General features: G+C 36.3%; 1 protein-coding gene across 1 annotated transcript in view; it reads right to left on the bottom strand.

Moving 5' to 3' along the window:
• Nucleotides 1–1,190: 1,190 nt before the first annotated feature.
• The window catches only part of BAZ2B (bromodomain adjacent to zinc finger domain 2B), a 111,225-nt gene continuing 99,731 nt past the window's right edge, over nucleotides 1,191–12,684 (bottom strand). Inside the window, exons 28-37 of the mRNA XM_059475756.1 lie at nucleotides 10,980–11,644; nucleotides 10,199–10,475; nucleotides 9,889–10,044; nucleotides 9,259–9,419; nucleotides 8,048–8,358; nucleotides 7,527–7,662; nucleotides 5,569–5,715; nucleotides 4,588–4,850; nucleotides 3,813–3,956; nucleotides 1,191–2,649 (exon numbers count right to left, since the gene is read on the bottom strand). Coding sequence (XP_059331739.1) covers nucleotides 2,496–2,649; nucleotides 3,813–3,956; nucleotides 4,588–4,850; nucleotides 5,569–5,715; nucleotides 7,527–7,662; nucleotides 8,048–8,358; nucleotides 9,259–9,419; nucleotides 9,889–10,044; nucleotides 10,199–10,475; nucleotides 10,980–11,644 — 2,414 coding nt within the window. The 3' untranslated portion in view covers nucleotides 1,191–2,495. The remainder of the gene's footprint in view (nucleotides 2,650–3,812; nucleotides 3,957–4,587; nucleotides 4,851–5,568; nucleotides 5,716–7,526; nucleotides 7,663–8,047; nucleotides 8,359–9,258; nucleotides 9,420–9,888; nucleotides 10,045–10,198; nucleotides 10,476–10,979; nucleotides 11,645–12,684) is intronic.

Below are 12,684 nucleotides of genomic sequence, written 5' to 3' on the forward strand. Positions count from 1 at the left end.
ACGTTACCAACATTTTTCTAGTGGTTAAATCCCTGCTCTTTTCTATGGATCTATGAGGGAATATGCATGACTCAAGCTGGCTATTCAAATACTATATTTCCTGTAAATTTAATTTTACTGCAAGAGAAATGAAGACACTGGCTGTTAGCAAGGAAAGTGATACACTGGCCATGTCAAGTTAGAGGTGATGCTTGTCTCACTGTCATCACTCTAGGAGTAGATGTTGCCACCTTCCCGGCTGTTCAGCTGAATTGGGATACAAACTGAAAAAAATGCAACTTGTACTATAGATATTATATGTAGTGTAGCTAGTGACCTGTCTGATATTTCAGGAAACTAACCGGGGTCTAGTATTGCAGAGAAAGCATAAACCAGCCCAAAATCTGAAAAAAATCATTGAAGAACTAGATTTGTCAATTACCTAAGCATATTTATAACATCTTCTTAGAAGCTTACCATCATAAATTCAAAACACTGATTAATCTTCACATCTCTGGTACATGTCAGCAAACCTCCTTACTGAAGTCTTCAGAAAGGTCATGAAAAGGCACAGAGCAGCCAGTGTGGAAGTTCACGTTAGCATGTAAGACTGTCTGACACCCAAATGTGATTTTTTTATTCAAAGTAATAAAGATTATTCTAACAGAACTTTGTAATAAAGTAAATATTACAGAACAAGATATTCTGGGGAGAGCAATGGAAACATTAATTAAAAAATAGGCACTAAGACTCAAACACAGCAGACCTAGTTTAAAAGCAAAAACCAACACCCCAACATTATTTTGAGAGAAACGCAGATATTGCAGTTCCACAATATCTGTTTGTAATTTCTGTATTTTCTTCAGTCAGAGCAAGGAGTATGATTAATGCCCTTCTACAGGCCAAAGAAGGGACTGAACCTTACAAGGACAGCAGTTTTCAGGAACATGACCAAACATGTGCATTTCCATGTCTGTAAGGACAGTGATCTCAGCCTTGCACACCTCCATTATTTACAGGCAGGGAACTTCTCTCTGACTGCTTGGCAATTGCTTCCTTATGAGCTACTATTAAATGCCCAAGAGAATTAGTTGCATCATAAGAAGAACTCAATGTTAAATGCAAGACTCCCAAGATATTATCTAAAAAATACCCCAAACCAAAAAACCTGTATACATAGGACCTGAAGTATTAAAATTGTCAAGAAAATCTGGTTTGCAAAACAGTCTTTTATTGTATCCGTGCCACACATACTAGTGAAAAATAACACTCCAAAAAAGGGAAAAGAAAAAGAATGCTACCTTTCCACAACATTTCTTTTAAATAAAACTTCAAGTACTCTTACATTAGTACAAAAAAAATTCCGATCTATTTGCCCCAACAGGCCACCACAACACACAGTAGATAAAACACAGTGGTTACAAATGTCTTCTTGTGTTATTCTGTGGCAAGGCAAATGGAGGAAATGTTTCTATGAAAAAATACTGTGTGCGTAGGAAACTGTCACAATTTTCTTCCACATGGATACAAATAATGATTATACTTGGATTTGAGGCCGTGGGGGCTTGAAATCATATAACAAAATAGAAAAATGGAAAACTAATATCCCCTACACCCTGTTTTAAAGGCAGGCACTACCAAGATTAAGGAGACTCCACAGTGTTGGTAGAGGATAATTACTGTACAAGCCATAGAGCTATAATTACTTTAAGACTAAAATAAAATGCTACCATCCTCCTAAGGCATAAACAATAATGTCTGCAAACAATATGTACACATCATACATATTTAAAACAAGACTTAATATAAACAATAATGAACAGTATATACATGTCTCAATTTTTCTTCACTGTCTTGAAATACAATTTAACTACACAAGTGATGCAGCAACATATATATAAATGTACTTGTAACTCTACAGTAAAGTTTAATTTTTAGTGCCTTCACAGCACATCAGTGTAAACAGTTTTACTTGGCTTTGTTTTATATTTTAAAACATTCCTTGTTGTATTTTCAATATTTAAAGCAATTTTCTAGTTCTTCCTTTTCACAGAAAACGAAGATTCTGAATGCTGTATAATCATAAATAATTCATAAAATTAAATACATTCACTAAAAAATAAACTACAAAGTAAAAAAATGAAAAATAGATATTTATTGAAAGGGAAAAGAGAACCATTTCCCCAAGTAGAGCTCTGGTGGTTGAATATTCAGTGCGTTTTGATAAATTGCTATTGCACTATAACACCCCTTTCTTTGAAATTCTTTGGGTGTGCTTCCCTGTTCTACCTAAATTAGTTTGTTAAAACACACAATCCAATAACCAAGGGGCCATGGTTGCTGTAGGAGTGAAGCCTTTAAAACTAGTATCACAACTCCGTGATATTCTGAAGGAAAAAATTAGTTACGTATGTGCCTTGCACTTCCATGTAAATACAGTTCACATTGCTGGTCTTATCAGTCCTCATTTAAAAGAAGGAAAAAAAAAAGAAAAGAAAAAAAGAGTCCTAGTAGCTTCAGCTCACTTTGAAAATCTCTGTCCATTTTTTTTCAAAATACTTCCTCATGTTATGGCCAGCCCTGCCTATGTCAGAATCATCTTCATTGAAAGTTTCACAGTTGTCAAAAACAAGCCTGACATCCAGCGAAAATGCTTCAAGATTAGGGTACCTAAAAAGAAGAAAAAAGTGAATGATTTTTGGAACACAGAGAATCACAGAGGAAAAATATTTCAACTAAATGAGAAAATATTTAAGTAAGAATTTAAATTAGAATTTCTAACAAGAAAATGAACATCAGTGAAAGGAAATACTCTCTTGTCAGTTTTGTTATTTTCCTCACAAGTTTTGTAAGGTAGAATTTCATGCCTGTACTCGAAAACAAACTTTTAGAAAACAAATTCCTCCCTCTCTTCAACAGCTTTCTAGCTAAAATGCTATGGCTGTTTTTCATTTATGCATCTATTCTTGCATTCAGGGTCCTTTCAAAATGTTGAGTAGAGCTTAATTTATCTAAATAAGGAACAAATGTGTGCAAAAAAAGGCTGCCCAAATAATCTTGTGATCACTGTCTTTGCTCATTCTTTTTATTATCCTGAATATACCCCTGAATGGCCAAAAGAGTGTTCCAATATTCACAGGAATTATTAAAAATAATAGAAGTTACAAGTCTAGTGATATGAACACATGGGGAGCATTTAAATCTCATATTCATGGAAGGAAAAGTCTGAAGAGGTTAAAAAGCTTCTTGTGCTATCCTAGGGAAGTTGCTGTGTGGAGCCAACAGACACTGCAGAGGGTCCATCTTCACAGATTCATTAGAGCACAGGGATATTAACAAGGAGGGAAGGTACACAGAGGTATGTAATGTGGTCTTCTCTTTTAAGAATCCATGCAGTTTAATTTTAGGACTATAAAATGATTAACCACCATTACAGGAGTGTTACCTACAAGAGAGATGGCATTTCCCTTCACAGCCACATCATTTACAGGGACTCCAGAAGCTTAAAGCCTACACAGCTGGTTCTCTCTGACACGCAATAACACTAAGGGGTCTCCAGGAAAAAAGCTTCCTTTTGATTGTTTTGGTGCATTTGACCTGGCAGTTTTATTGTTTTTCAGCCAGTTCCTCACATTCTCCAATCCAACATGCTATTTCACTTGGATATGGCAAAGATAAAAGCATACAATGAAGAATTTCTATTTTGACTGTAAAAGTAATCACAGATGTGTCAGAGCAGAACAATATAGTTTGGCTGATTTTAAACATGTATTGTATTTCAGTGTTTAAATATTTTTAAAATGTAAAGTACAATTTACAATAGATTTACTTACTGTCCACTAGTTAGCTTGTCTCTAATGGTAGAAAAGTCCATAGGTTTTTTAATAACTTTCTTATAACCAGGAACAAGTTTCAAGTTTACAGGAAGTAAGAAAGGCCAGGCATCTTCATGAGTTTCCAATTCTGAGAGAATCATACTAAATAAGATAAGGTTTTGAATCAGTATTTTTGTATTTTATTCATATATTCACAGTGTTTTCATTATTACATGAATTCCTATGAACTGCCAAACTTTACAAAAGGAAAACTTCATTCTGCGCCCTGTTGAAGGCTGAGAACAATGTACATAGACACAGACAACTAAGTAACTAATATAGCATTAAGTTCTCTCCAGGCGACCTATGTGAGATGAAATTCAATAATCAACATTCCCACAGAAAACATGGTCCTGCAACTATGATCCTCAGTGGAAACCATTTGCAAACCAGCTGCTAAAACTGACTTTAGTCAAAACTGCAGGAGTGTGACAAGGCTGAGCAGCAATGCTACCACAGCAGATGGTTCACGTGTGCCCGTTTGAAGCGGACATTGTCCTCGATACCCTTGAGAAAGGTGTCAGTGCCACCGCTACTGGGGCTGGCCTTCGCTCTTCTTCCACGAGACACTCATGTGTGCAGGTATACATGCATACATACACACACACAACGTGTATAGATACGTACGTTTGTCAAAGAACAGCATTCCTGTTTCCCAGAACAGAGAGAAAAAGGATCAAGTACTACTTGTTTCAATAAGACTTACCCCTAAATTTAGCATCTGACACTTTACCTGCATATAGCCAGGTCCTTGGAGTCTCCATCTCTCTTAGGTTTCTTAACAGCAGTGCAAGTTTCTTGCTTTAACTGGCTTACACAAACATTTTCATCCATTTTTCTTTTTTTAGGGTCTGTTTTTCCTCTTTTTAAGGCAATGCTTGTAGTTGCAGAGTCTTCATCCTCTGTTTCCCCTGCTAATTTCCTGCTTCTCTTTTGTTCATTACTTTTTTTACCTTTAATCTGAAGTTTTTTTATCTTTAGAGTTTGACCACTTGCCTAGAATAGAGACAACTGAAATAAGTAATAACCTAGAAATTACAGAAACCTCTGTTAACACTGATAGACAATAATGAAGATCAGAAACAGAAGCACCAAAATACATTAAATATTTAATATTAGAGATTATTCACTTTTTGCTCTTCTCTGAAGACAAATAAGGCTGCAGAAATTCCTGGTACTCATGACCTAGGCTCTCAACTTGTGACAATACAAATGCACTTGGCATTCAAATTAGTACAACAATACCTCCTAACAACCAAGTTGGCGTACATTTAGACAAACATTAGCACATTAGTCCATTACTAAATGACTGATACAAACATACAAAAAAAACCAAAACACAATGTTTTTTCTCTGATTTTTCTTTTGAAACAGAACCTGACACATTGATCTGTCAACACTTAATGATGAAATTTCAAAGACAAATACTGAATAATTTTTAAAAAAGCAATGAAAAATTATGGTATTGGATAAGCATGAAAATTCTGACCTACTTACATTTAAAAACCCATAGTTGAGAACAAATAAAACTACAGCCTTTACTGCTACTAAAATACAAGTTAAATAAAACTACTAATTTCATAATTTAATGAGAGCTCCCCATAAAATATATAGACCATTATTTTCACTGAAAAAAGCACTGGTAGACCTGTAACTCTACCACATAATAAACCAGTCACTTGCTCCAGCCCCTTCATCCTGACAGGAGTGTTACCTTTGCTATGCAGGCAGGACAGAACCAGTCCCCATCTGGGATAGTGCTGATCTTGGGTCTGTGGCAGTAGGTGTGACAGCCTTTATCACAGCCATCACAAAGGAGCAGCAGTTCCTCATTATCTCCCTTTCGACAAATTTGGCAGTACTGTAATTGATGAAAAATGGGTTTAATTCAATTTTCAAAATTTGAAACACATAAATGGTACCTAAATTACCCTTCTCCTTCAAACACATAAATTCACTCTCAAAAATACTTTCATTTTACTTCAGTCAGAATCTGCTAGTGCTCATATCCATAGAGGAATATACGGAGTATGTAAGGACCTAAATTAAAGGCTACATTTGGGGAACATGTTGGAAAAGCAATTTATTTATTATAAGACCAGTGTCCCTAGAGCACAAAAAAAGATGAGCACTTTTTATAATTCATTAATGTGAGTGAGAAGTAAAGGTATACCTATCAAAACCTGTTGGCCCAAACACACTATCTCAGAAATCTTCTTTTCATTTATGCCCATACTGTATATGAAAATTGTTATTTAATAAAGACAATTTATATTTTACAAGGGCATTCCCACATAATAATTGGTAGGATCTTATCCAAGGGCAACCATGAACAAATGCAGTAAAGCAAAACAAATGATCCCAGCACTTCCTAAAATTCACACTAACTTAAAAATATCTAAAGGACTGCCAATTTTCTTAAATACATTGTGTGATTTTGCTAATAACCTTCTTTTTAGACGTATTTTTCAGGAACTTAAAAAATCTTCAAATATTTTCACCAAATACATGATTAAACATATTAAACATACACCATATGTTTAAACATACAGCAGAATGTTTATTGGTGTCACAGAATATTCTGAGTTGGAAGGAACGCATGAGGATCATCGAGTCCACCTCTTCAGTGAATGGCCCATACAGGGACTGAATCAGTGACCTTGGTGTTATGAGCACCCTGCTCTAACCAACTGTGTTGTAATTAAATGCAAAGAATATTTAAACCAAATTGAGAGGGATACGTTTTTTTCTGATATAATTATTGAAGTATATATATAATATTATTACTTCATGTTGATATGTTCCAATGTCTTTTCACGTGCTCCTACCAAATTCATAAGCGTTTTGCACTAAAGCTATTGCTTAAAGCTAACAGCTATATAAACTCAAAAGTACAGTCTGACATTACAGCCTTTATTTAAATCATCCTTTAATTGTCCAGATGTAATTAGAATTTATATAGGAGTGACAGAAATTAAAAAATTAGGCAAAGGACCACAAATGGAAGAATCACTTTTGCCACCATCTACACAATGCTAATCATACTTGATCACATCATAGTCACTACTGCTGTAGTAACAAGTTTTGTGCTCAGGAACTTGAGGTTCAGAGGTCCTTGAAATTTTGACATATCCTCTTCATGTGCTTTTTTTTATATATGTAGTTGACACAGATTGACCTGCTGAGTGTACATGGAAACAGATATTTCAGCTTGTCTCTTCACACACTAATTTGTATGTTCAGTTGTGAGAACTCTGCATGGAAAGAAGCTGCATATTTGGAGCATCTCAACTTTCTGAAAAATGAAATCCCTAATGAAGGATACATGATGTTGAACCTCCATAAAACTTGTGTCACGGGTGAGGTTAGAAACACTCCATTAGAACCAGTATATTTCATCAGATGGAGCAAGATGACTTTTACCTCTATGTCATCATCAAAGAATAATTACCATCTTAAATAACGTAACCATTCACAAGAGCTTTCTATCTTAGCAAGTTCAGGATGCTGAATTTGGCAATCAAGGGACAATCTTTTCCATTAGGCTTATTCATCTGTGCACAATGTACAGTTTAACTTTGTGAGGTTTTATGTGAAGTAATAAGAAATACATTAACTTAAAATGTCTGAAGTTGGAACACAAGATACAGCAAAAACAGTTTAGATACTTACAACTTTCATAATGGATTTTTCCCATGCTATTGATTTCTGTAACTGCTGAATGCACAGAGCTACCTGAGCAGCACTGCGTGCTTCTGACAGCGCCCTTCTCCACACCCTTAGCCCTGGAGCAATATCCTCTTCAGTTCTGCATTAAAATACAAGCAAATTAAGTAGGTCACACCTGTGTTTGTTCATGTTTAAATGTGAGACAATCATTATCACACCGAAAGCCAAGCAATGACAAAACATACACAGCCAATAAGTATAAGGTTTAAGCAACTAAATTTGATGTAGTGCACAGACTGTGGCTACGTGCCTCAAAGCTTAGTCACAACCAGTTAAATGTAAGATAACTTTGCAAGAATATTAACAAACATAACAAAAAATTCTTTACAAAGCACCATGCAGAATAAGATGATCCATATGGATCACAGACATACAAGAAAGTACATAGATAACAGGCAATAAGAAAATAGGCTCCAATTAGCAAAGAAGCACAATAATTTTTCAAGTTAATCTCAATAACCTACCCGTCACCATCACCACTAATAGATGGTGCAGGAGCAGGGACAGTAACTGTGCCCACATTATCCAGTTTGATCTGAATGGTGGTACTTAAGGGGCTCTTCAGATACCTTCGCTCTATGTTCCGCTCCAAGTCAGCGAGCCTGGTTACAGCTATATCTAGAGGGTTGTCACTCCTCCGCTCTAGAGAGCTGGCACTGCCTTCTCCGCCTCCAGCACAATCCCCATCGTGCTTCTTGTGCAATCTAGTAATTGACTTATGTTCACGATATACCAAGTCGTCTCTCTCTGATGCAGGTTCAGGACACAGCCAACCCTATGTCAATAGAAAGGTTTGGGCATTTATTGGTTGCTGTTAACTCAGTGTGTAATCAGAGGAACTGTTTTATGGAATCAAGCTAAGTAATTGAAGCGCTGTTTCCAGTAGATCTTGGTTACTTGTAATCCATCTGTAGAGACATTTTCCAAAATATCCAGAGAACTAAAATAATTAATCAAGAAACACAAGCATTACTGGACTTTCTGAAGGGACCTTTCTGCAACAGTCTGCATTTTTACCCCCTTGTGAAGTATCCCGTTCTCTTGGCTGAAACATCAGAACAGGTCTACCTGTTCATCAGGCTCAGGAGGCTGTATCAGGACACAGGAAATTAACATCCATCTCATGCCAAAAACTAGATCCCAAACACTGCACCTGTACTATAGCCAAACATATGCAATTTGATAACCTTACACCCACCTTGGAAAATTTCAAAATCCAGAGAATTCTTAACTGTATCACACTCATAACCATTACATGTTCTCCATGGCTCTACAATACCCAAGCAAATTATTCTGATGTACCTGTAGACATTTCTGAAAGCATTAACAGCAAAAATCACACAACCCAGGCAAAACTGTGGCAACCTCCCCAAGAGTTAAGCAGTCTCTGTGAAATACGGTCTTTGCATTCAGAGAAGGTTAACAAAACGTACATGGAACTGCACTGTAGGAGAACATTCTCCAGGAACTGCCAATCTGAGCATCTCCAGCTGAAGACTGAACTGCAATAAAATGTTTCAAACACAAATCTCCATGATACTGCACAGTGCATCTATTTCATTTGTAGGCAATTTGGATGGAATAAGAAGGCACTTACCAATACACAAAGACTGCTATCTGCTTTAAATTCATACCACTTATTTTAAAGAGACATTTTACTGAAAGTTGGTTTTACCTTAACTTGTAAACTAGCTGATGCAACTCTCCTCTCTAGATCTTCCACCTGCTGAAGAACAGCAAGATCCATCTCCATAGCTTGCTCTTCTACTGACCAGTTTTCCACAACATCCCGAGTTACCTGGTTATCTTCATTTTCATTGATATCAATAATTGCAACTGTATTTGAGAATCACATTTTTAGTATTTTAATTAACATTACAATTGCACTGGTAAACTCAAGCTGATTTACCCATCACTCCAGTCAAATGCTGAAAAACTGTTGTGAAAGTATACTATTCTTAAAATACCCAATATGAACAACAAATTCTGTATGCTTTCAAACTTGCAATTTAAGGGCAGGAAAGGGAAGGAAAGGCCAAGTGTTACAGAGATGGAAAGAGCTTCAGAAGGTTACTAAGGCTTAAGAAGATTACTTATATCACGAGAACTATTTACATTACATGGCATTTCTCTAATACAGTAAGTTTCCAGAACAGGGCTGGTGAAAATGCAGCTACAGATGAGGAGACCTTTAACTTTTTTCTCCAACCACTACTTTAACTCTCCTGCTAAACATACCCCAGGAGAGTTCTATATCTGTTATCTGGTGCCCCAACACCATGTGTAACAAATATAAACTACATACCATCCTTGTTTTTGATGCAGGCCAGAGTGATATAATCCATGTGTTTCTGTATCTGCTTTTGTAAGGCCTTTTCTCTTATTCCCCTGAGATGCAGCACTTTAAGCAAAGATTTTAGGTCCTCTGGATCAGTAATCCTCCACCATCCATACTGCATTTCTAAATCAAGACAAGCATATGAACACTTTGCAGGTGCTTTTTTTATGTGATCACACATGATCTGATTAGAAAATCAATAGGCAAATTATTAAAACAATTGTAACATGATAGAGACACTGCAGAAATTATCACCTTACTGTTGCATTACACTTACCTTCTGGTATAGGCTTTGGGTTAGGATAATCTACAGGTTTGGCTACTTCAGCTGCTGTAGAAGGGGCAGAAGCTATTTTTTCAGCTTGTAGTGCTGGTGATTCACTTTTACTTGCAGGAACACTAGATGCCAAGAATGAGTTACCATTCACTTCTGATAATCCCAGCCCTGATCCAAGAGCAGGTAAAGGAGATGGAAATGGAACATTTGAAGTAAGAACTCCTGTAGGCCATCCACAAAACTGAAGTCCCATTATAGGTAGTCCTGTCTTCATCTGCTGGAAAGCACAACTACCATTACTATAACCAAGAAACCTGAATTATTATTAGAATGCTATTTGTCAAACAATACTCAAAACACAAAGAAAGCCTTTATTCAATACTTCAGTTAGTTTCAGAAAAACTCATGTAACACTGACATGTAATACTTATTAGGGCCCTGTTAATGCTAAAAAACAACAGCCTCTAAAGGTAGGGTTTGGTGTGTTACACTTCTAAAAACTAGTTTGTTTTTACTTGCTTTTCATTTAATACCAGTAACACTCTAAAAGCCAAATTAATTACTGAAATGCACGTACAAAATATCATACATTGGCTTACTTGATACATCATAATCTAGTATTATAAAATTTCTGTATTTAGTTACTAACATTTAGAAATAGAAAAAAAAATTAAAAAATGCAGATACAATAATCGCAGGTCTGTGAAATAATTTGTATGAACAGACATCCTGCCCAAATAAACTCTGCAAATTCAAGCTATTCAAAAATTAATTTATTTACCTGCAGCGGTGACAATGCAAAAGGACTTAATCCCATTGGACTCTGTGCAGAGGTTGAGCCCAGAAGAGGAGATGGAACAGGTGAGGGTGAGTTTGATGGTGGATGTGACTGAGGAGTGAGTGGAGCTGTAGTAGCTGGTGTGTCCACATGGGTGACTGAAGTGTCATCACAGGGCACCCGCGGCAACAGGCTGAACCACTGCCTGCTTTTCTCAGTAAGAGTCTTTAACAACTGATCATTTGGAATTAGTGGAGAACTGTAAAACTTTCCTGTCCCACTGGCATTAGGACTGAAAAGATTATTAGACTCAGGCTTCTCGACAGAGCTTTGTGATGCAGGGGGTTGAAGACTGCAGAGAGAGTTTTTTGAGTTACTCGGGTAAGATAATGTGCAGCCATTTGCTGCACTGCCATTGGGTTTTGGGGACATAGTATCAGACTCAGGTGGCATTTTTGCTACCTCTAACAGTTTGCTTAATTTTGAAAATGACCCCGGCTTTTGTAAAAACAGGTTAGTGCTGTCCTTTTCTTTCAGATTTTCCTTTTGCTCACAGTGAGTTGTAGCTAAGCAATGCAATTTTTCTTCTGATTCAAATTCTTCTTCTTTGATATGCATACTTTCCTCTTTTTTTAACTTCTCTTTTTCTTTTGCAATTTCTTCTAGACCTAAAAAGGTGCAAGAAACACAGATTACCTGTAACAGATCAATTATTTTATGAACTTCTTATAATCCTAGTTTGAATTAAAAATAACTTCGTTTTTGGCTCAATACATGTTAGATTCCCATGTCTTTGCTGTTGCTGCTGTTAATGAAATCCCTTCTCGCTTTACAGCACACTTTGCCAAAGGAGCAAGTTTCTAGGCATACAGATTTAAACACGACTAAACACCTCTAGGAAAAATCCCCTCAACGTGGCTAACACACTACTGAATTCATCCAGTACTACATCAGAAGCGGTTTGCCAGTGCAAAGTCTGTGAACAGGACAAATTATTGCCAACTTTCTTTTTGCAGAACACTGCATGCCTCATCAAGAAGCTTCTCTGGTGATATCAAGAGAGTGCAGTGTTTTCACTCCTAAGTTCATTTTTGCAACTGATTGTTTCAATAAACACACAGCCAACTATGAAACAGAGAACCAAAATTCCTGTTACAAAAATATTCCCCAAATACCAAAACATTAAACATTTTACTTCTTTCAATACAAATCATTAACAACTTTAACTGTGAAACAATATCAACAGTCTATGAAGTTTAATTCTCTTTCAAGAGCCACGCAGCATGACTGGAACTCCACACAACTAAGCAGACAGCTAACATCTAATCAATTTAAAATACGGCAAGCAGAAGCTGATTAAAAATAAAACAAGTTTATTCAAACATAGGAGGTGCAAAAAATCTGAAAATCTAGCTTTTATGAAAGGAAAAGACTTTTTTTTCTCTGCACTACTAGTCTTTCTTAACTATTTCTCTTCTACCCTTATACTGACTGCTAACTCAGACAAAAGGTCTTTAAAAGTATAAAATGCTTTTAAATAGTGAACTGATTGCATAAGGGGAAGGAGGTAGAAAATCCAACTCCTTATTTTATCAGATACCATAGTCACAAATAAACACACAGCTTACAGTTCATGGCAAGTGCATCTACAAATATTTACTTGCTCCTGAAAAATGGTAATTTCTACGAAGAAGTTACATCCCCTCTT

Source organism: Ammospiza nelsoni, chromosome 7 (assembly GCF_027579445.1).
Source record: "Ammospiza nelsoni isolate bAmmNel1 chromosome 7, bAmmNel1.pri, whole genome shotgun sequence".
In the NCBI taxonomy this organism is placed as follows: Eukaryota; Metazoa; Chordata; class Aves; order Passeriformes; family Passerellidae; genus Ammospiza; species Ammospiza nelsoni.